This window comes from Oreochromis aureus, linkage group 12 (genome assembly GCF_013358895.1).
Source record: "Oreochromis aureus strain Israel breed Guangdong linkage group 12, ZZ_aureus, whole genome shotgun sequence".
Classification (NCBI taxonomy): Eukaryota; Metazoa; Chordata; class Actinopteri; order Cichliformes; family Cichlidae; genus Oreochromis; species Oreochromis aureus.
Window position 1 is genome coordinate 35671532 of NC_052953.1, and position 26124 is coordinate 35697655.

The following is a 26124-nucleotide window of genomic DNA, read 5'->3' on the forward strand; positions in this document are numbered from 1 at the left end:
ATTTTTCTATCTGATAAGAAAACTATTCAGTCAGATAGTTATTTGTGGTGAATGAAATACAGTTACACTTTCAAGCACTTTTAAGCACCACATCTGAAATCCAAGCACTTTTCAAACCTTGAAAAGACAACATTAAAATTCAAGGATTTCAAGCACCCGTACGAACCCTGTAGATATTAGCAGATGGTCATTAACTCCTTATCTTAGCATCTCTTCTAGAATGGACACTATAAAAATGAATATACTCCTAGGCATGTTGTACTTGCTCCAGTCTGTTTCTATAGAAAGGCCTGATGGATACATTGCAGAATGAGATAGGATCCTCTCCAGATTTATATGGGCGGGTAAAAAGCCAAGAGTTAAGTTTAAAACACGTCAGCTTCCCAAGGATAGAGGAGGACTAGGCCTCCCTTGTCTACATAACTATTATAGGGCAACCCAAATAAGGACTCTGGTGGGCTGGTGTAAACCTGGATATTGTTCAAGATGGAAGGAAGCGGAGTTTTCCTTGGGAGGGAACTTCCCTGTTAGGGCACTGATAGGAGAGCCCTCAAAATTACGTCTCCTGGGAGACCCGGGCAACCCTTGGATAGTAAGCTCAATAAAGACATGGAAAAGAGTACTTAAAAAGTATCAACTAAATCAGAGGGCCGGATTCCTTAGGTGGTTTGCATATGACCCAGAATTTCTGCCTAGTAAGACTGACTCAACATTTAAAACATGGGCTAATAAAGGTCTCACCACATACAGTACCTTGTTGAAAGAGGGAAAAGTGATGAGTTTCCAGGACCTTAAGAATAAGTTTGGGTTGCAAAATCAAGACTTTTTTAGATATTTGCAACTGAGGGACTTCTTGAATAAAAAGCCAGAACATCCCCAGTTACCGACTGGGAATGAAGAAATTATTTACATATTGGAGAATGCATATAGAGATGCGCCCTATCAAAAAATTATCTCCAAATTATATCGTTCACTGACCAACCTAAGGGGTCACGATACAAGATATGTTAAAACAAGATGGGAAACAGAGGGTAATCTATCCCTAACAAGAGAGGAATGGGATGGGACCTGTAGGCAGCAGTGGTCCCTAACAAGCTCCCCCTCGTGGAGGGAATTCAGTTGGAAGAATGTAAGTCGTTATTTTAATACCCCGGCTCAAAAATCCAAATATTCCCATAAGACAACTTGCTGGAGGCAGTGTGGACATGCACCAGCAAATCACTTCCACACCTTTTAGGAATGTCCTCGTGTGGCTCCATTTTTGAAGGAAATACATAAGGTCCTGGAAACAATCTTCAAAAAGAAAATACAATTTCATTCTGCAGTATTGTACCTAGGGAACTTAGAGAGTCTTAATCTATGTAAACCGGAGAAATATTTGCTCAGCATGCTGTTGGTGGCTTCCAAAAAGGCCATAACCCGTCGTTGGCTTAATGAGGATACTCCTACTATAAATGAGTGGATTGACGTGATGTATACCATTTTTGTTATGGAAAAACATAACTTTTAGGCTAAAGTTGCAGGCGGACTCATTTGACGAATACTGAATTATGTACAAAATGGGAGGCCTGATTTTGCATAATCTCGTTGTATTTTCTGTCTTTCCTTTTTCTTTTCTTCTCCCCCACTGTGGTTAAGATGTATTGTTGTACATGTATAAAAAAAGAAAACCAATAAAACATAAATGAAAAAAAAAAAATCTCCAAAAGTTGAATCTGTTCATCTGGACGTAACGTTTTGTGGGAGAAACGTTTCGTCACTCATCCAAGTGACTTCTTCAGTCTCAGCTGACTGCAGGTTTCCCCAAACCTTATAAACAGTACATTTGCATAATGACTGAAACCAGCCCACTGAAGGAACAATGGGCTGTGAGGTCAGTTCTTAATCATAATTATGCAAATTCCCATGACCATTGATCAACAATCACTGACCAAACCCACTGATCAAAGAACACTGATCAATGGCCATGAGTACCATTCACAGAGAGTTAGAATGGCTGCAATCACAGCATTGTAAGATGGTGATAGATGGACCCTTAGGCCCCCTCCTCGATTCAGAGATGGTCTTTCCCTTTTCACGTAAATATTTACGTGAAAAGGGAAAGACCATCTCTGAATCGTAAATATTTACGTGAAAAGGGAAAGACCATCTCTGAATCGAGGAGGGGGCCTAAGGGTACATCTTTCGCCATCTTACAATGCTGTGATTGCAGCCATTCCCCAACTCTCTGTGAATGGTACTCATGGCCATTGATCAGTGTTCTTTGATCAGTGGGTTTTGGTCAGTGGTTGTTGATCAATGGTCATGGGAATTTGCATAATTATGATTAAGGAACTGACCTCCCAGCCCATTGTTCCCTCAGTGGGCTGGTTTCAGTCATTATGCAAATGTACTGTTTATAAGGTTTGGGGAAACCTGCAGTCAGCTGAGACTGAAGAAGTCACTTGGATGAGTGACGAAACGTTTCTCCCACAAAACGCTTCGTCCAGATGAACAGATTCAACTTTTAGAGATTTACTTTCCTGGATGATTGAGAATGCATCAAGACATAAATGAAAAAAAAGTAATAAAATCTGGAGAATACAAAACTTTAATAACTCAACAGGCAAGAACAGAAGCAGTGAGTGCAAATCGAAGAAAACTGGCCCACCTACCTGCCATTTCGTTTTGATTTAAGAACAGAAATGGAATCAATTTTCTTCAAGTACAAAACTTACAATGTAAAAGAAAGCCAAACCACCTTACCTGGAAGTAAAATCCCAGAAGAAATACATTCAAAGACACGTCTCAGTGCATCACCGGGGCTCAGAGGGGCAGACGCGCTACTGATGGCCTTCTCGACCAATAGCTCCATGGCCTGAACAGAGCACACAGAAGAACAGAAGATGTTTGAGATGGTTGGGAACATCATTGTGGCTTTCCTCACATCACTTTTATTAATTAAGGTAACTAATATTTTACACTGCCTTTAAATATTTCAAATATCTCAGCAAAGCTTTAGAAATGTTTCTGACTGATGAAACTTTCTTAGTGCTGTAGCCGCTCAGTTCAGCATTTACACACAGTTCAACAGTCAGGAGCCAGACTTTCAGTGGAAGGTTTGAAATGGCTTAGAGCAGTATCCCAAACAGCTGATTCTGTTCGGATGTTTTCAGTGGGAGAAACGTTTCATCATCATCATCAGGTCACCTCTTCAGTCTCAGCTGACTGCAGGTTTCCATCCTTATAAACAGGACATTGACCTCCCAGCTAGGGCTGGGCTATATCATACTGTTCACAGTAATACCGGTGTAATTTTGGGCAACGATAGGAAAATGAAATATCGCGATAGAATATGGGTAAAACGCGCATGGGCAGTGCCTTCGTTTACATACGCACATGGTGGCGACGGAGAATGAGAAGAGCGAAAGTGGATCGTTAAATGAAACGGATGAACCAGAATTGGTTTGCAAAAATGCTGCAACTTCAGTGGTGTGGAACTGGTTTAGCTTTCGTCCGTCAGATATACAACAAAGCACTATTTTTGGTAGCGCATGCTAGCGGGCCGTCGTTATTACCGTGTTGTTTGGAAAATACGGCACACTTAAAATCAATCCTTTGATTTTTCTGAAAATCGACAGTGCCCCTTATAATCCCGCGTGCCTTATGTATTAATTCTGGTTGTGTTTACTGACCTCGAAATGATTTTATGTGGTACACGGCGCTCAAAAATCTGTCAGATGTTTTAGTACGACTTTGCTAAGCTACGAAGCCGCACCGCTTGATGGATTGTCGGAGCATTACGGCTATCGCAGGCAGGAGCCTCGCAGAGTGATACGGTACTGTGCTTCAACATAATATTACCGTATTGTGTGTGTATAACCTCTTTTTAAGTTTTGTGGATATTATACATGGTTATGCTGAGGCTATGTCGGCCACTTTCCACTGGAAATGCCTTTTGGTTAAACTGTCAGCGAGGAATTTGCAGTGTTACATTTTTATATAACTTTAATGTACATAAAAAAACAGCTGCTTGTTTAAGTGAAAATACATTGATGGGGTTTTTTGCACTAATAAAGTTGTGGAGTGGTAAAGTATTTTGTCTAGTGTCAATTATATAGTCAGTTATATCGGTATCGCAAATTTTCAAATGTATATCGTGATAAATATTTTTGGTCATATCGCCCTGCTCTACTCCCAGCCCACTGAATTAACAATGGGCTGGGAGCTCAGTTTGTTGATCATCAATATGCAAACTGTCATGATCACTGATCAAAGACCATGAGTCCCATTCACAGAGTTGGGGAATGGCTGCAATCACAGCATTGTAAGATGGTGACAAATGTACCCTTAGGCCCCCTCCTCGATTCAGAGATGGTCTTTCCCTTTTCATGTAAATGGCCTCCTTGACTCCGCGCTCAAACGTTCCTTCCTGTCCAGGATGTGTACATCCTCATCACTGAAAGAGTGTCCACTGGCCTGTAGGTGTAAATAGACTGCAGAGTCCTGGCCTGACGAGGTGGCTCGTCTGTGTTTATGGACTGAGCATGCACCAAGACATTTAGAGTAGGAATTCTCACAGCTTTAACCTCTGTAGGTTTTTGGTATATTTCTCCAGGGTGCACAATGTGCCCTGACAAAAAAACCCTACAAATCTGAAGAAACTGGACAAGTGGAGGACAAAAGAAAAAGTGTCAGGCCTTAAAAAAAAAAAAAAAAAAAAAAAACTTACAGTGGATAAACAAGTGATATCCTTAAGAATTAAGGACAAACTCCCAAGTCATTTCAAATGTCCTCACGGGGACAATGAGCTGGTCCAGCATTCCACGACAAAAATGAAAACCCGATGCTCCTCAACAATACGATCCGATATACCCCCAAGGCCACCGGTGATGGATCGATCATTCCCCCTCATCCCTGGACTCAGTTTCATCTACAAAAGGCTTGTCAGTGGGAATGACGAGATCTTTGAAGTATCCCTTCCTGCTGGATTACGTCCTGAGCTCAGCAGCACTCAATCCACATTTAGTGCACCACTTTCTCTTCCTGAGCTGCCCGACAGTTTGTCAGACTGAGGCCAACTAGAAGTCTTCCTTCTTCTGTCCAGAAGATACGATCACAGATCTGGTGATACGATTACAAAATCAACCTGTGACCTAGGGTGTCCCAGTGCTACGTGCACTAATGAACACCCTTATGTTCAAACACGGTATTCTGTTATTGGACTTGTGTGCTAATGACATGTTGTCCATACCAAACACCATTCAGGCGCAGATCAAGCAGGCCATTTCTTCCAGCCGTGCCCCCTTAGGTCTCACCGTCGCTGGCCACATGAGGGTCGAAGTCTCTCAGCAGGACATTAGTGCTGAGAGATGGTTACTCTCCAGCACTGCACCCAGTGGCTCTAAAAGCCCTTCTCCACTAGTACGTACTACGCTCAACACACTATGCTGGTCTGTATACCCATGCTGGGTAGGGTAAATTTCCCTGGATCCCTGGATTTTTATTTTTCCTGAGAACAGTTTTATATAATCAGAAATGCAAAATTAAGTAAATTTCATTTCTATTTTTGTTTCAGTTTAGTCTTTGAGAATCTGATTGAATTTATCAGATTCAACATCATATGGGTTTGGTACACTTTTGGTGACGGTAATATCAAATCAGTGTACATGAAGGCAAAGCAACAAATGAATCACTTCCTCCAGCACTAAACAGACTTCATTCAGCATATTAACCCACACAATAAGGGGCATTTGAAGGATACTCAAGACCACCAATGAAATTTCTCAGAATTTTACAATTCCATAATAAAAACCCCAAAGTGTCAAAACGCACTGCGGTTGAGGTCTAATGTTAATGGCACTTACCCATCCAGGGAAGGCTGACCACGTGGGAACTCGCTGGCAGAGGTCTCGCAGGATTCGGATGATGATCACGCAGGACTGAAGACCATTGGCTCTAGCCTTTGATGCAATAAAGTTAGGTTTATGGAGTGACCCAGCGTGATAAGAGATGGACCAAACATGTTAATCAGTTTCATCGTAGAGGTTCCAAATACTACTGTGCATAATGGAAGCTTGAGTATGGTTCGATTTGCATATAAGCCATAACTGTTTGCAATCAGCTGCCATTCCCAGTAGTCTTGGACCTCGCAGTTAGTAAGGGAAGTCACAGTTTGCAAGACGCACAAGAAATGAGGACTTTTCTTGCCATCTTCTAAACCCTGACCCCAGATTTGTCCAGGTATCTCACAAACAGGGACTTAAAAGTACAAGAGTCCACCTGAGAGGAGAATATAAGGACTGAAAGAGGCAAGGAAATCTGTTTTACTTTGCCTGTGCTTTGCCTGGTAGCAAAATCAAAGGAAAATATACAGATGTTCCTTTTTCTCTCAATCCTCATTGTATAAAATATATAGAATAAAAACAATACAAACATTGAACATGAAAGCACTTCTGGATGGTACAACCTTGTGCTGGTTACTGTGCAGCCTTATGGAATCACATGTCACTATATGTCAATCTAAATTGGATTGGGAATACAAGGATGCCAATTCTTTGCTAAGTTTTTTGTGAGAGATTCAAATGAACTTGGGTTTACCATCTCTACATACAACATACTTTGACCAGATTTTTGTTGGCACAGATGACATCCTTGAATATATGTGTATGTGTGCTTGTGTGTGTTTTTGCTATAAATAGTTTAATTATAACCCAAAAAAACCAAACAAATGAATATACTGAAATAATGCATCTCATAAGGCTACAAGAAGAAAGTAAAATGATGTTCCGAACCTGGAACCACTTAGCGTGGCGCAGAACAGCCAGAGCGTCAAGGCATTTTTGCCTGTCCAAGACGTCCGCTGGGTCTTTCACCATACCCGAGGTTACATCTAAAAATGAATTTCAAGTGTCAAAATGGTGATGAGGAATGGGTGTTTGACCAGGTCAGCGAGGCTGGCAGAGAACAAACACATTGCCACACATACCAGCTTTTCTTTCCGTAACATCCTACACTTGCTTTTTCAGAATTTCCAAGAGATTACTGACATTTGAAAAACACAGCAAAACACTAATGTCAAAGCTTTGTTTACAGACAGTGTACAGCATGTTAGGTTATTATGTTTACACACTCACCTAAAAACAAACAGACCAATACCATAGCTACACTGAGTGTTTGGTCACAAATGTTTGAAGCCAAGACTGTTTTATCAGGTGATTGTATTTGTTGGCAACTTGTAAATTAAACATTGACATTTTGTAGATGTTTCTAGTTCAAGCACTGAGAATCAAGGGATTTGACAGCTAATGATGAACTGTGTTACAATTAGGAAGAATGGGCTAATAGCAAGTGACCTGATAAAAAAAAAAGTGGCACAGCAACAGTAGGTGTGGCAAAGTTTTTGGGATGTGAGAAAACCTTGGTCAAAAATCCTTCCGAAGCTCTCAGGCCCTACCAACCCTTTTACAGGAGACAATGTACTAGTGTCGAGTGTCGAAAGAAAGGGAGGGGGAAGGAAAAATTTAACTCTGTGCTCAAGTTGTATATTACAACAGATATATATATCTATATATAGATATATATAGATATAGATATATATAAAATATATAAAAAGAGGAAGCAATGGTTGCTGAAGAGGAGAAGTACAAGAAAACAAAAGGGTTAGGATATCATGCATGCAAAAACCTAACATCAGTAGTTTGGAATAAGACCCCAACAATCATTATATACCAAAAGCCATATTCAGGTGCAACCACAGATTCCTCTGCCATAGTCTCCTTTCCTGAACTTTTATTAATACTCCCCTAAGAATAATCCTGAGAGCAATCATCACAGTTACTGATTCATTATAATAGTTGACCATCTTCAAATCATTTGTCCTCCTTTTTCCATAATGCATGAGGTTAAAGGGAAGCGTTTGCTTTTAGCTAAACATGAGCCACTTTGAGCCCAATTTTGAGTGCAGTTTATGTAAAAAAGACAACACGAATCAACTCAGGGGAGCACTTTAGAACAGGGGACCTGAGCATGGTGAAGTGTTCACCAGTACACAAAAGGAACATTTGTTTCCTGTGACAAAATCACAACCAAATTTCTCCGACTCGGCCAAATCTTGATTACAAAAAGCAATGCAAAGTTCCCACCTGTGCACAACTGGTTCAGATTCAGCTTTAAGAAATGACATGTCTCCTATGTCTGTTCATTTATCACTTAGACGCTTACAGGAATTGTCTTTTGTCGCATAGCTTGATGAAAATTTGGAAAAAAAGTAATGTACGTCTCCCAACAACCAAATGGAAACAATCCCCTGAAACACAGGAAACAAAATAGAATCTCACCTGGGAATAACTAGACTTAACACAATGCAAACACTGATCATGCTTTGTTTAAAGGGTAACGATAGCATCTGAGAGGTAAGAATTACAGAGCAAAAGCACGAGAGCAATACTGCTGGCACATGCCCTTTTCATTTTCTTTAAAACAAAACAAAGTAGTAATGAGAACCATGCAATTACAAGACTCAGAAAATATTTAGGTTGGACATCTCATAAAGCAGATTATAGAAATCTGATGTTTCATTTAGAAAAACGTTTTAAAAACTAATAATTTGCTGTTTAAATAAAGGCAGTTCACACTGTGCACAACACAGTAAAGGTAAGAAATGATCTCTCATGTTGACTGAATCAAATAAGGAACATGAACTATACCCACTACACCAGCAAAACCACCGTGTGCCAGCAGGACAGTGCTCTTCAGAGCGTCAACCAACATACTGAAACTGATTTTACAGAGAGATAAATATAAAAAAGGTCGTGAAAGGCTGTCATGGGTTTCCAACCTCCATCCCGGCCATTTTCCTCTCTGATGACGGGTGAAGTCAGCGTGATTGTCACTTGCATCTTTGGCTCGGTACAGGACGTCAGAATGATGGCTGCTTCCTGGACAGATCCTTTGACTTCGTATTTCTCTGATGTTACCAGCTGGAGGAGAACATTTTTTTAAAACGTGAAAATAAATTCATTTCCAAAAGAAATAAGTTGAGAGGCGTACTTAGTCAGCTCAGTGGACACTTTCACATGTATAGTTACACCCTGTGATGATTAAGAAGGAAAACTAGCTTCACAGCGGTGAGGTTACTCTGCATACCACCCTCAGTCTGTGTGTGCGTACGGTAACTCTAATCTACAGCAAGAAAATCAGAGCTTCTTCATCCCTGGAAGCTGGTGAACCCATCCAATTCATCCCCTCATTCAGTTCATGAGGACCCCTCAGGAAGCCTCTGGTGGGGCACGAAAATACTGATACTGGTGCAAGCACACAACAGATCACATGACAGGCTGCCGTATCAATACTCTCATCTAAAAGATTACTATGAGGCATATTCACAAGTAAATATTTAGGCAATCTGAAGAAAGAAGTTGGTCTTTATGAAAAAAGCAGTTTGTATGCCTTGTGCCCAAACTGAGGCGGGTGATCTAAGTGTGGTGTCTGTCAAAGCTGCCACTAAAGGTCAAGTGTGGGGTGACATGGTGAAGATATTACTGTTAGCTGTTTGGGGAGGTGCTCCACGATGGAGGTGAGGAGGCTCTTGGTGGGCTTCTCAGAGCAGAGCAGGACTAGATTGACATTCTTGTCCCCACGGAGCAGCAAGCCTTTGGCCAGGACACCAACTCTCATCACTCCCTTCAGGGCTCTGGGAAATGATTACAGCACAACAGCAACTATTAGACTTGAAATCCCTCTAAGCAAGCGATGTAGTTCTCCTGTCTCAGGAGAGCCATATCACTACATCAGTTTTTCTTTGGACACGAGAGTCAAACCTTGGAGTAAGTGGTCCCCCCCCAGAGCACCGACTGTACTGTGTAAGGAGTAAATGCCTTTGTATTGTCACTATGTCACATGTACAGTGAGATTCAGAGCATCTCCGACCCAGTGCACACAAGGTTACTACAACCTAATCGCACACACTAAAAGAGTCAAGCTGAGTACATACTAGTGGTAAAGGGCTATTAGATCGTCCAAGCACACACTTAGGCACTGGCTCCTGACCAATCTTGAAACTGTCTCGGTGGGTTAGGAGGTTCATCAAAGGGATAAATATGCAAAGACAGTTCTACTTGCAGTTGTTGACCAGTAAAACTAAAGATTGTCATCCACCCACACACCTGTCTTTTGCTGGTTCTTTCTTCTCTTTGTCTTCTTCTTTGGTCTTATCCTGGTCTGTAATTATGTCAGACACCAGTTTGAGAGCACGTTCAGTAATTGACACAATTTTCTGGATGGACTGAAGCTCATCTTCTGAGGGGTAGATGGCTGCATGCTTGGTCATTACGTAGCGGTCATCTGAGGAGTCAGGCCGGCGTGGAGGCTGTAAGATGGAACAGTTCAAACAGGTTTAGGGTTTATTAAAGGACATGCCAGCGCTAAGATCAAAAAGCTTAAACAGGTATAAAAAAAAAAAAAACAGACTTTCAAATGATACATTTCACCTCTTAAAAGCCAAACCAGGAAAAAAAAACAAAACAATTTTTTTTAACAATAACTATCAGTTGTATTTTTTGTTAATTCAAACAAGAGATGGCCATTGTAGTCAAACTCAGAATACATTACCAGATAAGAGAAAATCTAAGTTCTTGGAGCCTCAAACCTTCACTGCAAAAGCCATTAATCTTCCTCAAATGTTCGTTAGTGCAACAGAACCACACGCAACATGTGCATGTTTTGGTGCATTAGAAGCCCTTCATTACTGGTGGTATTTTGCAAAGCAGTGCTGGTGTACATTCAAGTCAGGGCATATGTTGTTTTCTGGGATTTACACCTTTACAAACACAGGAATGGTGCTACCTGTGTCCAACTTGACACACTGACGTGGCAGATGTCTGTACCTGTGCTAACACACCTGTGGTAATGGCTGTGAAGGTCTTAGGATGCATCGCTGTCTCTGATCACTGTCAGTGAGAGGAGGAGGATGGCTGTTCAGCTTTAGATGCTGGCATGTTAACTCGGTTCAAATTGAGGGCAATTGTAATCAAACCCTTTTAGCAGACACTGGTTTGTTGTTCAGCTGCCTTACAGACTTCTCAGCAGTCTGAGATGCACAGCTCAAAGATCTAGCCAGACAGGGATATATCTGACCTTGATGGGGTTTTGTACATGTGTACTAGCTTGCCAGTACACGGCACTTTGCTCCACTATTGGACAGTGAAAAGAGCCATAATCCCACAAGCATCAGACTGAATGTCTTCCCCATAAAAAGTTTTAGAATTCATCCATTATTTGTTAAGCAGAAAGAAGAGCCCCAAATGAGAAACCATGCACTGTTACAATACTTTCCCAGTATGCCAGTTAGTAGAGCTACCCATAAAGTTAATGCAACTGCATATTTATATCAGCATATCAGCCGGATAGGCTGTCCACTCTAGTCCACTGTTCAACTCAGGTTACTAACTGGCTCTCCAGCAGCTGCCTTATTTTAAAGGCCTACATGACAGACCATGTGCACAGTTCCTGGTCCACAGTTCCTGGTGCACAGTTCCTAGAACTATATCCTAAAATCAGCCAGGCTCTTGTTTCCTTTTGTTCACTGCTAAGTCCAGAATGCTCGCTGTCTTCAGTGACGGGCTCAGACTTTGTTAGTTGTTCCCTGTACATGACTAAAGACTGGGGGGACAGAGCGTTCAGTCTGTGGCACCAAGGCCACCGTCTACCACAACAACAACACCAAGTTGTTTCTGTTGAGAGCTCATTCATTTTACAGCTACTCTATTAGTGTCTTATTACAAAAACCCCAAAGACATGTCCTACCACAGGCCCCTGAGGCTGCAGGCCAGGGATGCCAGGACGGACTCCGAGTAGACCGGGAGGGCCCGGAGGCCCTTGTGGATATCCTCCATCTGGCAGACGACGACGCTCATCCCAATGGTGCTGTTCCTCCTCCATGCGTCTCCAGTACATGTCTTCTTCATAACGCCTGAAAAATAACGGGTCTCACTCAAATATTTTATCTGTCTGCTTCTTGCACCGTGTAGAAATGCTTCAGTGCTCCTGGGGGGAAAAAAAAGCGCGTATCATCTGTTGTACTTTATAGAAGGAAAATTTAACAACCAACTAGAAAGTGCATTTTCTGAAGAAACTGCAGTGTGAATGCTTGAATCTGAATGTATGCACTGAAATGAATTAATTGCTGAATTTTAAGTTAAAAATGTTGAATGAGATGAAAAATACAGAAATTTGCACCTGAAAACAAAAGTGGTGAACTGCTAAAAGCTGACAAGCACAGAGAAGAAGTTGGAAAATAGCTGAAAATGTTTTAAATGTAAATTAGAAAAACCTAAGTAATGAGAAAAGAAAATTTAGAGTCAGAAAACATCTGAATGAATATTAAAAGTTCATATTCTTTGAATCACTGAATGACTAAAATGTGATCCCTCCACTTGAATCCACACAGTTTTAAAGCTTTACATCTCTGAGCTTTGAAAGACACAGTGTTGGAAAGAGAAGAACGGTGATGACATTTTGAGGGTAAAATGATGTCTGTAGAGCAAACACTGTGGACACAGCAGCAGTTGAAAGAGAAGTGTTTAAGATGAATCTTGGCACAGTGAGAGAGAGAGAGCTCATTAGGCAGGCAGGTGTGAGCCTGGTTGCTATAGTGACTGCACCCAATGGCTCCATACACACGCACAGACATGCACCTCACTTTTGCTGCTTAAAATGAACAGAAAAGTCAGGCCCAAACAAATCCTTCCCAAATGAAAAGTACAGGTCCTATTGACGAAATTCTTTCACCGTGAGCGGCAGCAATGTCCAGTCTACCTAATTCTCAGTTTTCATGCCTGAGGAGTTTATTATATGGACGTGGTGACAGTGTAAAACACCATGCTCTTCTGATTTTCAAACGAACCTTCTGAGCCATTTTAACATTAGAGTCTATGGAGGAGTTGGAGGGAGGAGGCTGTGCTTTGGTGAAATTTATGAAAGAACCATAACACCTAGGACAATAGTAAACACATTGGATGAAAAAGGACAGCGATGGCTACGTTTTGAGGGTAAAATCATACCTGTAGAGCAAACGCTGCGGACACAGCAGCAGTTTTAAAAAGATTTTAAGATTAATTTTTTCGCTCCTCTCACTCTAGCAGTTCAGCTGTCTCACTCTAGCCCCAACATTCCGTCCCATACACACCCATTATAAACTCTGAAACGGCTGAAAAAACATCATGAAACTTAAACTGGAACTGAAGAAAAGTATAACAGATATTGAAAAGATAAATACAAGTTGAATAGTTGAATGTCTTGTCTTCGTTTTAAAGTTTGAATGGTAGCTCTATGTCAACGTATGTTGAAGTAGATACAGTTTGAAAATGAGTAAGTTGAATGAGGATTTGAAGGGTCTCCCCATTGAAATACATGGGAAATTTTGTTGAAAAAAGTTGAATAATTTTAAAATATAAATGTTATAAATGAGAAAAATAGAAGCAGTCATGTCCTAAAGAAGAGGAATCTAACGGTGTTTGAATGGTTTTTCTAAGTTGAACGGTTTTGAAGGAGATAGATGCACAAAAACGTACGGAATATGATATAATAATAATAATAATAATAATAATAAAGATTACAACAACAATACTGTGAATGCTTTTACAAGCATTCACACTAACTAGAACTAGAAAGTGCATTTTCTGAAGAAACTGCAGTGTGAATGCTTGAATCTGAATATATGCGCTGAAATGAATTAATTGCTGAATTTTAAGTTAAAACTGTTGAATGAGATGAAAAATACAGAAATTTGCACCTGAAAACAAAAAAGCTGAACTGCTAAAAGCTGACATCCACAGAGAAGAAGTTAGAAAACAGCTGAAAATGTTTTAAATGTAAATTAGAAAAACCTAAAAAATGAGAAAAGACTATTTAGAGTCAGAAAACATCTGAATGAATATTAAAAGTTCATATTCTTTGAATCACTGAATGACTAAAATGTGATCCCTCCACGTGGATCCACACAGTTATAAAGGTTTACATCTCTGAGCTTTGAAAGACGTGCTGTTGGAAAGAGAACATTGATGTCTTCATTTTGAGGGTAAAATGATGGCTGTAGAGCAAACACTGTGGTCACAGCAGCAGTTGAAAGAGAAGTGTTTAAGATGAATCTTGGCAGAGTGAGAGAGAGCTCGTTAGGCAGGCAGGTGTGAGCCTGGTTGCTATAGTGACTGAGCCAGGGGCTCCATACACACGCACAGACATGCACCTCACTTTTGCTGCTTAAAATGAACTGAAAAGTCAGGCCGAAACAAATCGTTCCCAAATGAAAAGTACAAGTCGTATTGACGAAATTCTTTCACCGTGAGCGACAGCAATGTCTAGTCTACTGAATTCTCAGTTTTCATGCCTGTGGAGTTCATTATATGGACGTGGTGACAGTGTAAAGACAGCCTGCTCTTCTGATTTTCAAAGGAACTTTCTGAGCCACTTTAACATTGGAGTCTATGGAGGAGTTGGAGGGAGGAGTCTGTGCTCTGGTGACATTTATGAAAGAACCATAACACCTAGTACAATAGTAAACACATTGGATGAAAGAGGACAGCGATGGCTACGTTTTGAGGGTAAAATCATACCTGTAGAGCAAACGCTGCGGACACAGCAGCAGTTTTAAAAAGATTTTAAGATTAATTTTTGCTCCTCTCACTCTAGCAGTTGAGCTGTCTCACTCTAGCCCCAACATTCCGTCCCATACACACCCATTATAAACTCTGAAATGGCTGAAAAAACATCATGAAACTTAAACTGGAACTGAAGAAAAAGTATAACAGATATTGAAAATATAAATACAAGTTGAATAATTGAATGTCTTGTCTTCGTTTTAAAGTTTGAATGGTGGTTCTATGTTAACGTATGTGGAAGTAGATACAGTTTAAAAATGAGTAAGTTGAATGAGGATTTGAAGGGTCTCCCATTGAAATACATGGGAAATTTTGTTGAAAAAGTTGAATAAAATTAAAAATATAAATGTTATAAATGAGAAAAATAGAAGCAGTCATGTCCTAAAGAAGAGGAATCTAACGGTGTTTGAATGGTTTTTCTAAGTTGAACGGTTTTGAAGGAGTTAGATGCCAAAAAACGTACGGAATATGGAATAATAGATAATAAGAAAGACTAGAAAGTGCATTTTCTGAAGAAACTGCAGTGTGAATGCTTGATTCTGAATGTATGCACTGAAATGAATTAATTGCTGAATTTAAGTTAAAAATTTTGAATGAGATGAAAAAAAACTGAATTTTTAACCTGAAAACAAAAGTGCTGAACTGGGAAAAGCTGACGTTCAAGAGAGAAGAAGTTGGGAAATAGCTGAAAATGTTTTAAATGTAAAATAGAAAAACCTACAAAATGAGAAAAGATTATTTAGAGTCAGAAAACATCTGAATGAATATTAAAAGTTCATATTCTTTGAATCACTGAATGACTAAAATGTGATCCCTCCACTTGAATCCACACAGTTTAAAAAGTTTAAATGTCTGAGCTTTGAAAGACACGGTGTTGGAATGAGAAGAACGGTGATGACATTTTGAGGGTAAAATGATGGCTGTAGAGCAAACACTGTGGACACAGCAGCAGTTGAAAGAGAAGTGTTTAAGATGAATCTTGGCACAGTGAGAGACAGAACTCGTTAGGCAGGCAGGTGTGAGCCTGGTTGCTATAGTGACTGCACCCAGTTGGTCCATACACACGCACACAGACGTGCACCTCACTTTTGCTCCTTAAAATGAACAGAAAAGTCAGTCCGAAACAAATCGTTCCCAAAAAAAAGCGATAACTTGTATTGACAAAATTCTTTCACCGTGAGCGTCAGCAATGTCCAGTCTACCAAATTCTCAGTTTTCATGCCTATGAACTTTATTATATGGACGTGGTGACAATGTAAAGACAGCCTGCTCTTCTGATTTTCAAAGGAACTTTCTGAGCCATTTTAACATTGGAGTCTATGGAGGAGTTGGAGGAGGAGGCTGTGCATTGGTGACATTTATGAAAGAACCATAACACCTAGTACAATAGTAAACACATTGGATGAAAGAGGACAGCGATGGCTACGTTTTGAGGGTAAAATAAGACCGGTAGAGCAAACGCCATGGACACAGCAGCAGTTTTAAAAAGATTTTAAGATTAATTTTTTGCTCCTCTCACTCTAGCAGTTGAGCTGTCTCACTCTAGCCCCAACATTCCGTCCCATACACACCCATTATAAACTCTGAAACGGCTGAAAAACATCATGAAACTTAAACTGGAACTGAAGAAAAGTATAATAGATATTGAAAAGATAAATACAAGTTGAATAGTTGAATGTCTTGTCTTCGTTTTAAAGTTTGAATGGTGGCTCTCGTCAATGTATGTGGAAGTAGATACAGTTTAAAAATGAGTAAGTTGAATGAGGATTTGAAGGGTCTCCCCATTGAAATACATGGGAAATTTTTGTTGAAAAAAGTTGAATAATTTTAAAAATATAAATGTTATAAATGAGAAAAGTAGAAGCAGTCATGTCCAAAAGAAGAGGAATCTAACGGTGTTTGAATGGTTTTTCTAAGTTGAGCGGTTTTGAAGGAGTTAGATGCCAAAAAACGTACGGAATGTTGTTAAGATAATAATAATAAAGATTTGAAGAACAATACTGTGAATGCTTTTACAAGCATTCACACTAATTACAACAACAATACTGTGAATGCTTTTACAAGCATTCACACTAAAAAGTTTGCATTTCCTGCGAAAATGCTGTGTGGATGCCTTTATGCTCAAGTTGCCTGCTGAAAAAGCTGAAAAAGTTGAAAACTTGCAAAAAGTTGTATGGCGGAGAAGAAACTGAAAATTCTGCTGAAAACAGGTGAAGAAGCAGAAAATTTTTGCTGAAAAGTGATGAAAAGCCAAAAATTCTACTGAGAGGGGTAAAGATAGAGAAATTTTTGCTGAAAAGTGGTGGAAAAAAAACCTTGCCCTGAGCAGGATTCGAACCTGGCCCTCCTGGTCTCAAGGCGGCCACTCAGCTCACTGAGCCAAACTCATTCTGACAAAAAGTAGATGGAGAGACTGACAATTTTGCTGAAATGAGCAGAAGCTGCTGAGAATTGTGCTGATAAGAGGTGAAAAGGCTGAAAATTTTGCAGAAAAGAGGTGAATCAGCAGAATTTCTGCTCAAAAGAGGTTTTTCCTGAAAAAAGCTGATATTTGTGCTGATAAGAGGTGAAAAGCCTGAAAATTTTGCAGAAGAGGTGAATAAGCAGAATTTGGGCTGAAAAGAGGTGCAAATTCTGCTGAAAAGAGTTCAATCAGCAGAATTTCTGCTGAAAAGAGTTCTGCAGAACTCTTTTCAGAATTCTGCTGAAAAGATGTTTTTGCTGAAAATAGCTGAAAAAGCTGGGATTTGTGCTGAAAACTGGTGAAAAAACTGAAAATTTTGCTGAAAAGGGGTGAAAAAGCTGAAATTGAGTTAAAAAAGTTTAACTGTTAACTGAAAGAAATGTTGCCATAAGTGGGATTTTGAACCGGGCCTCCCAGTCTGAGAACGGATGCTCATCTCACTGAGCTAAAACACAGCTCAGCCCGGCAAGGAAAATCAGTGACACCACTGATAATATGGCAGAAATGGGCAAAAAATATTGCAAAAAAAATTCAATATCTCAAAAAGTATAAAAGTTATGAGCACCAAAAGTCATAGCGCACATTAGCAGAAAGAGCAGAATTTTTTAAAGTTTGAACTGAGAAAATCGGCTGAAAACTGAGGGAGTAGTTAAGCGCCAAAAAACGTACGGAAGCAACTAGAATAAAGTAGAATAAAGAACTAGAAAAATTTGCATTTCCTGTGAAAATGCTGTGTGGATGCCTTAACGCTGAAGCTGTCTGCTGAAAAGCTGAAAAAGATGAAAAGTTGCAAAAAGTTGCATGGTGGTGAAAAAAAACATGTCGCCCTGAGCAGGATTCGAATCTGGCCCTGCTGGTCTCAAGGCAGCTGCTCATCTCATGGAGCTAAACTCACTCTCTCAAAAAAGGGGAGGAGAGACCGACAATTCTGCTGAAATGAGCAGAAGCTGCTGAGAATTGTGCTGATAAGAGGTGAAAAGGCTGAAAATTTTGCAGAAGAAAAGTTGCAAAAAGTTGTATGGTGAAAAAAAAAAAAAAAAAAAAAAAAAAAAAACATTGCCATGAGCAGGATTCGAACCTGGCCCTCTTGGACTCAAGGCAGCTACTCATCTCACTCAGCCAAACTCATTCTCATAAAGAAGAGGTGGACAGACTGACAATTATGCTGAAATGAGCAGAAGCTGCTGAGAATTGTGCTGATAAGAGGTGAAAAGGCTGAAAATTTTGCAGAAAAGAGGTGAATCAGCAGAATTCCAGCAGAAAAGAGGCAAAGAAGCAGAACGTTGCGCTGCAAAGAGGTGAATGAGCAGAATTTCTGCTGAAAAGAGGCAGAACAACTTGGTTCTGCTCAAATTCACCAATCAGAGGTACTGCGTCTGTCTGCTTCATCAGGCTGTGTACTTGTATGTATTTCTGCCATGAAGCGTTAACAAGAATCTGAGGTCCATATTAGAAAAGCTGCTAAAATCATATAACTTTGCAGAATTGTAATAAATTAGCAAAATAAATTACGGGTCTGTGATAGTGTATAAATTTGTAGTGAAAAAAAAGAATGTTGAACTTGCAGAATTGTAATAAATTAGCAATATAAATTACAGGTCTGTGATAGTGTATAAATTTGTAGGGAAAAAAAATTTTTGAACAAGGTGGGATTGAACCCACGACCTTTGAGCTGCAGACCCGTGTCATTACTGATTGCGCCACCTGGAAAGGGAGCGGGCGTCTGAAAGACAGACACTTGAGCAATCAGAATTAGATCGCGGTGAGAGGCGAAAAACGCTGTTTTTCGGTGTTACAAAACGTCGTGTAACTCAAAAACTAGGTGGGATAGAAGCATAATTCTTGTACTGAGTGAATCAGCGGACGTTGGTGTACTTTGACTGCGATTTTCATAGCTCTTTGTACCTCCGTCGCGGAGATATGACGAGAGAAGAAACTGCTTCATTTCCAGAGTTTGAAGACTGAGAGAAGGACAGATTTCCGCCCCTCAAACAAACGTAATTCATTGCTTAACGGTAAGATAATTGTAAAAACTGCTTCCACTGTGAGTGTCAGCAGTGTCTGAAGATATATTGGCACAAGCCTCATGTCCTAACTTTGCTTTGTTAAAGAGATATGGCGATTTGAAAATGCCTCCCGTTACAGAATTTCAGGTCTGAATTTCAAAACCTCCCCATAGACTTTGAATGGGAAGTTTTTAGACCTTGTGTCACTTCGAGGCAAATTGCGAAAAAAGGGTAAATCTCACAATAAAGATAGTGACATTGTCTGAAAGCCAGCAAAAATACCTACGTTTTGATGTATAATTTGTGGGGGTTGAGTGGAAATTGAGCGAGTAGCAAGAAGTTGTTCGGACATGAAGAGAAAATTCAGAAAGGACAAGTGCACACTCTGAGTTAATTGCACAGAATTGTGGAAGTTTCCCATTCATTTCAATGGGACAATATAAAGGAAAAAAGTGTAATATTTTAAAAAGTATAATAGTAATAAAAACCAAAAGTCATAGCAATAATTAGCAGAAAGAGCAGAACAGTATAGAGTTTGAACTGAGAAAAATCGGCTGAAAACTGAGAAAGTAGTTAAACGACAAAAAACGTATGGAAGCAACTTGAAGAATAATAAAGAACAGGGTTCGTACGCCTTTTTCAGGGTCAAATTCAAGCACTTTTTAAGCACTTTCAAGGTCCCTTTTCAAGCTTTTCCAGCACCCCCCCGCCCGCCCCAAAAAAGAAAGAAAAGAATGCATGTTTCAATTCGCATCACCTCAGTAAGACCATGTGAAAAGACACCTTTGCTCCCCTTTTGTTAAGACATAGAAAAATACCCACATAAAAATACTGCAAAAGGAAACGCCGCCCTTTTATATACATAGTGTATAAACTCAAAATGCACATTTCACTTAAAAATTAAGATGTGAAAATGTGAACAAATCAACTTGTTAGATATTCTTCTCCTGTTGAAAAAAAAAACAACAACAAAACAAAACAGAAATAAGTCTTCTCATCAGATATTGATGCTTCTTTCCTGTGTGACAAAAAAATAGATGTTTGTTTGTTTGTTTTTAAGTTAATTCCCAATAAAACTGTTTTATTGCTAACTACATTGCTGTCTGTATTACTGCTGAAGTCCTAAATGATCACCTTTAAAGTGTTTGTGCTAATAACATCATGTCAGACAGGCATGGAGAACAGCACTGACTGAGAGGCTTTGAACAGATCACATAGTTCAATTCAACATATAAGACTTTAAGAATGCACAAGCATCTACTTAAAATCTAATTTATCATCCGTGATATTATTATGTACAATTCCAATGTATTTTGTTCATCTCCCTTAAATAAACAGGCAGCCTTAAAGTATGAAATATTCATATACAAATACACATAAATGTGTGTACTGTCTGAGTGGCTGATAGTGTCCCACAGGCCTCAGTGTGAACTTGAAGACATTTATAATGTTTAAGGAGTTTAATGTGTAGGTGCTGACGATAAACACATTTTGAATGAAAGCGGGAACTTTGGTAGCACAGAAACAAGTGGTTATTCTTTGTGACCATATGGATCGGTCCCTCATATTACCATTGTTTCACCCAAAGGCACCAAGTTAATACTTAAAAAGCTGCAGCAATACACACAAATATAAACAGTACTTGGTGACATCTTTGCTTTTAGCCTTTAACCCTCTGGGGTCCAGGGTATAATTGGTGGTTTTTGACTACTTTTGATTTGGCCTCTATATTTCACCTTTACCTTTCACCTTTATTTCAGCACAATTTATCTAAATTCAGACATAATTTAAAATACAAGTAAAAGTGATATTTTTGACTGTAAAACCACAAGCATGTTTAAGGAATCATTTTCATAACTTGAAATGCAAATTGTACATTTTTTAAAAATATGCACAAGTTTTGCAAACAACAAAGTTATATGGTACTATTTACCTTAAAACAAATGCAGCCAAGGCTCAGACGTTTTTTATATAACCATTTAAAACTATTTACAGAACAATCAGGTGCTGCTCATCAAATAAGAAGGCACACAAATTATTTATGCAACTCCAAAAATAGTTTGTGTCCACTATAAGACAGATGAGAACAGCACAGGGATAAACCTGCAGGTTTGACGGCAGGTGTGTCACTCAGCGTTTACACTGCAATCTGCCTTTGGTGGCTTTTTTGCAGCAACTGTGACGTTCACTAGTAGAACTGACACACAAAACAAAAACTACACACTAACTACACAAGACAACACACTAACTTGAGACTCCAAACACAGCAAACGTCACAAATCTCTCACGTATCAAAACTCTCTCTCTGTCTTTCGCGCTCACTCGCTCTCTCTCTTTCGCGGTCACTCCTAAAACTTCCCCTCTTCCCAAACGACCAAATTGCACATGTTGCCATATCATTTTTTTGATTGGTCGACATGGTACATTTTTCCACCAATAGGGAAGGAGTGTTTTTCTTTTCTTTTTCACTCACAAGCAAAGCGTGTTTGCTAGCGCTCTCCATCAAAACGCCGTTTTTACCGTTTCTTCCGGAGTAAACGCCACTGTTTTATTAAAACAAAAACACCGGTTTTCGTGGCCTATCAACACAGTTTAAACACTGGTATATAGCTTGAAGTCTGCACGTTCGACCCAAGTTGAAATGGAGACTCTGGGTCGACCCAGAGGGTTAATCAGAAAGCCTTAAGTTAGCTAGTTATGTATCGGGCTAATGTTTAAAGCTTTCACTTGAGTAAATTAACTCATATCACTGCTAAGTAATGTTAGCTAAGTTCACAGCATATTCCATAATAGCGCTGCCATACTGCATCACACTCAGTGCATTTCAATCATTTCTCCAGCGAGTTTGATAGCTAGCAAAATAATAATCATAATTTTAAAAAATTGCATGCGTAACGTACAGGTACTGTAAAATTATTTACTAGCACTCACCTATCATGCGACTGGAGAGCGCAAACTCCGCCACTGTCGTTTTCCATCATACACTCATTTAAACAGCAACCTACAGGTATGTTAGCGCACTCATCCCCGACTGTCCGAGGGGGGGGGGGACACACGTTGAAACAGACGCAAGGCATCCCAGGCAGGGAAATTTTGCTTTTACATTTTGCGACTCATTTTATTTTTCTATCTGATAAGAAAACTATTTAATCAGATAGTTATTTGTGGTGAATGAAATACAGTTACATTTTCAAGCACTTTCAAGCACCACATCTGAAATTCAAGCACTTTCCCAACCTTGAAAAGACAACATTAAAATTCAAGCATTTTCAAGGATTTCAAGCACCCGTACGAACCCTGAAAGAATAAAGAGAAACAGGAAAACAATAGTGTGGAAGCCCTTTTAGGGCATCCACACAATAATAAATCCGAGGAATAGTAATAAGTGTGCCTCTTGGCATAGGCACACTTAATAAATCCGAGGAATAGTAATAAGTGTGCCTCTTGGCATAGGCACACTTAATAATAATAATAATAATAATGAATCCGACGAATAGTAATAAGTGTGCCTCTTGGCATAGGCACACTTAATAAATCCGAGGAATAGTAATAAGTGTGCCTCTTGGCATAGGCACACTTAATAATAATAATAAATCCGAGGAATAGTAATAAGTGTGCCTCTTGGCATAGGCACACTTAATAATAAAGAGAAACAGGAACTCAATAGTGTGGATGCCTAAAGCATCCACACAATTAGAAGAACAATACTGTGAATGCTTTTACAAGCATTCACACTAATAATAAAGATTACAACAACAATACTGTGAATGCTTTTACAAGCATTCACACTAATTACACAAACAGACATAATATTACAGGCCATAGGTGACCATCCTCCCTGCAGAGGGTTGCCTCTTTTGATAAGGCACTGGTGCATACATGACTCCACCATCTCCACCCACTGATAACAAGATCATAGCCATACCTCATCTCCATTCTCCAGCGCTCCTCCTCTTCTCTTCTTCTCCAATACTCTTCTTTCTGCATCTGCTTTCTCATCTTCTCTTCCTGAATCTTTCTGGCTCGAATGCTGGGTTTGACTTCTACTTGGAGGTCTGGGTTTACCTTTTTCTACAAAACAAAAACTGCAATCAAGAACTCCACCGGTTATAAATGTAAGGCTAAGCAGCTGTGCCCCAAGGCTGACCATATGCCACGAGGGACGACATGATGATGATACTGTAACAAAGTGCTGTGACATACAGTTTAAAATTAGTTGTTGGCCAAGTTGTCTTTTTGTGTAGACAACAATGGTTCCATCCTTGAGATAGGCTCTGAAAATCATCGAGTACAATGGGACAAAAACGAGTGCCAAAGCAGCCAATGTTATCAATTACACTCTCTTTGTTTTATAATAGTGACACGACCAGAGGAGTGTGTGCGACGTGACAAAGCAGGGCAGTCTGAGCGTCTGTCTAAGGGGAGCGAAGTAAATAAAGTACAATGTGTGGCAGGAAAATGTCCCCCTCCTGTCACTGAGGAGAAGCTGCTGCTACTTCTTGCACTACACTGTATGTGAAGATAGGAGAGTTTAGGTCAGTTCACCTGTGCAGTGCTCAAACCCACAGACTGGATCAGGGGACAGCTTTCCCTCAGATGTGTATCATAAGAACACGTGTTATCAAAAGAGCATTTCCTGCTGACAACAGCAGTTTGGGGAAGTGCTAGAAGACGAACCTTGTACTGCAGGCGATGCCGGCGACCTTTTAGATGCATCTCCTTTGCATTTGGATCATTGAAACTACATTCACACAACTTGCAATGGAAGCGAATGACTTTGCCTTCATCATTGCGGACCTGGAAAAGAAAGGAACACATTACACTCCAAGTTTGAATTCCTGCATCCTTCCCAAGTATGCACCAATTTGTTCAAACTCACTTCTTCAACATAGTCATGGCCAACAGGCTGAACATCACTCTGCAGTACAGCAAGGGATGATGTGGAAAGATCTGGAATGTCACTCTTGGGTTCCTGGGACCCTGAAGAGGCTGCGACAGGCTTAGAGGCCTCGACCTTGGCCTCTGCCCTGGAATCTTCCGTCTTCACTGTGGTCTGTAATTTGTTCCCACCTGCATGTCACAAATGACATGTATTTAATCATCATAAAACCTAGAAAGTGAAGTACAGCCACACAGCAAGTATACAGCTCATGTGTTTAGGGGATTAGAAAGGACATGTATGCTTTTAAAGGTACAGAGGTGATGATGTCATCAAACTGTTTATCAGAGAAAACGTGCGATTTCTTAGGACAACATTAGCCAGGCATTTTATTAAGATGTCAATCTTTAGATTTTTGAATGTGGTGGAGGGACAAACCTGAAAACCTGCTCCTATGTATTTAGAATGGATTCATTCTAAGTTTATGAGACACAGTTACTGTGATTGTTTTTCTGTTAAATAACCTAAAAAATGACTGCCTGCAACTGAACTTCAGTAATCCCTCCCCTAACTATCAATCACACCCCAATCCTGCCATTAATTAATGTTTGGATTATAAATATGATCAAGTTGAACTGCTTTTTCCACCCGCTTCAAAACATTTTAAATTGTGCAGAGGAGTGATTAAGAGATGGAAATCAACCTAGAGGCAGCCTATTTGTTCAGACTGCCACTACCAGCATTTTCAGACCCAACTTCAGTTTCTCTGCTTTTAATCAAAAGCCACACTTCCTGCTCCCCCCCTCCCCAAACATTTAAGCACAACTATTCACATTTTTCTTGAACAGGTGCAAATGAGACCAAAGAGCACTGCTGTTAAACAGCTTACTAACCTACAAAGTTGATCTTGGGGGTGTTGACTTTTTTCCCCACTGAAGCAGCATTGGCAGCAGAAAGGCTGCTGGCTTGGGGGCTCTTAACACCTGCCACACCACTGCTAACCAGGTTAATAGGCCTCAGGTAGGAGGAGCTGGAGGCAGGAGAGGAGGAGGTAGCCACACATGGAGAGCTGGTGGTACTGGAACTGCTGAAAGTAGCCAGTGTGGTCTTGCTTGGAGCAGCTGTAGTGGTGGACGATGTCTGAGTAACCATACTGGGCTCAGTGGATGGAATGGGCTTACCGAGTTTGGTGTGGAGCTTTACAACCTGGAAAAGAGAAACGAGTGTACAGATGCTTTCTGATTATTCTACATACAGCAGACACCTGCTCTGCTGCAACAGATTCCTGTGTAGAGCCAGGTTTGCTTGAGCGCTGACAATAATCGTGGACACAAAGTATAGGCTGCCTATTCAAATGACTGCTGTGATTCATTCTTTGTTCTAACAATGCTAAATCTTACACCACTGCAAAGCCTGTTTCCTTCCCCTGATTGGTGCTACGTTTGTTCATCTGTGGGTTTAGCAGCAGAGTGTGTGGGTTGTGCCTATGAAAGATACCATGGGAATGTGAATCATACCTTTTGATGCTTGGCTCCACGGATATGGGCAGCATAGGCGTCAGCACCAGTACACGAAACATCACAAAGTTCACATCGGAGCTGGTTCTGAGCATTGCGGGCCAGTGCTCCTCCACTGCTACCACTGTTACTGCTGCTCTGAGAAACCTTCAACGCTGCTTCCTTCTTCTTGTGCTTCTGGCCTTCCAGGTGCTCCTTGTAAGTCTTATGCAGTGAGAATTGGAGGGACACACTAATTATTCATTAGACAAAACACTAATCAACATTCCCACAAGCGACTGCATAAATGTGCATGTTTCATAAATGTCGCTCTTCTTCAACTAAAGTTGTACATTTACAGAAACGTCCTCGATCATTCTTGTTCTGGTTTACTGATGGCTCATGTTTTTTTCCCTCCTCAGGACATATTACCATGTCCACCCAACTCTGATAAACTCCCCATCAAAGAACGACTTTCTGTTTTTTGGGGGATTTGTAGAAAATCTCAAAGCTGGTCTTGACTGCTCCATCCCTGGAGCTTTGCTAGCAAAGGTCTGATGTCTGAACCTGCTCTGCATCAGGCAGCTTCTTGTGTTTAGGCCGGTGATTCCTCACAGCAGTCTGCTCACTGCAAACTAAGCAC

General features: G+C 40.2%; 1 protein-coding gene across 2 annotated transcripts in view; it reads right to left on the minus strand.

Annotated features, from left to right (window-relative positions):
* Positions 1-26124, minus strand: part of zfr (zinc finger RNA binding protein) — a 58336-nt gene that overhangs the window by 9508 nt on the left and 22704 nt on the right. Inside the window, exons 7-18 of one of the 2 annotated variants that reach the window (XM_031754392.2) lie at positions 25503-25706; positions 24879-25191; positions 23986-24176; positions 23784-23903; positions 23032-23177; positions 11785-11950; positions 10146-10348; positions 9523-9673; positions 8819-8960; positions 6774-6871; positions 5847-5942; positions 2746-2857 (exon numbers count right to left, since the gene is read on the minus strand). In XM_031754392.2, coding sequence (XP_031610252.1) covers positions 2746-2857; positions 5847-5942; positions 6774-6871; positions 8819-8960; positions 9523-9673; positions 10146-10348; positions 11785-11950; positions 23032-23177; positions 23784-23903; positions 23986-24176; positions 24879-25191; positions 25503-25706 — 1942 coding nt within the window. Of the gene's footprint in view, positions 1-2745; positions 2858-5846; positions 5943-6773; positions 6872-8818; positions 8961-9522; positions 9674-10145; positions 10349-11784; positions 11951-23031; positions 23178-23783; positions 23904-23985; positions 24177-24878; positions 25192-25502; positions 25707-26124 lie in introns of those variants that run through there. The other variant, XR_005615219.1, reaches the window with a different exon arrangement.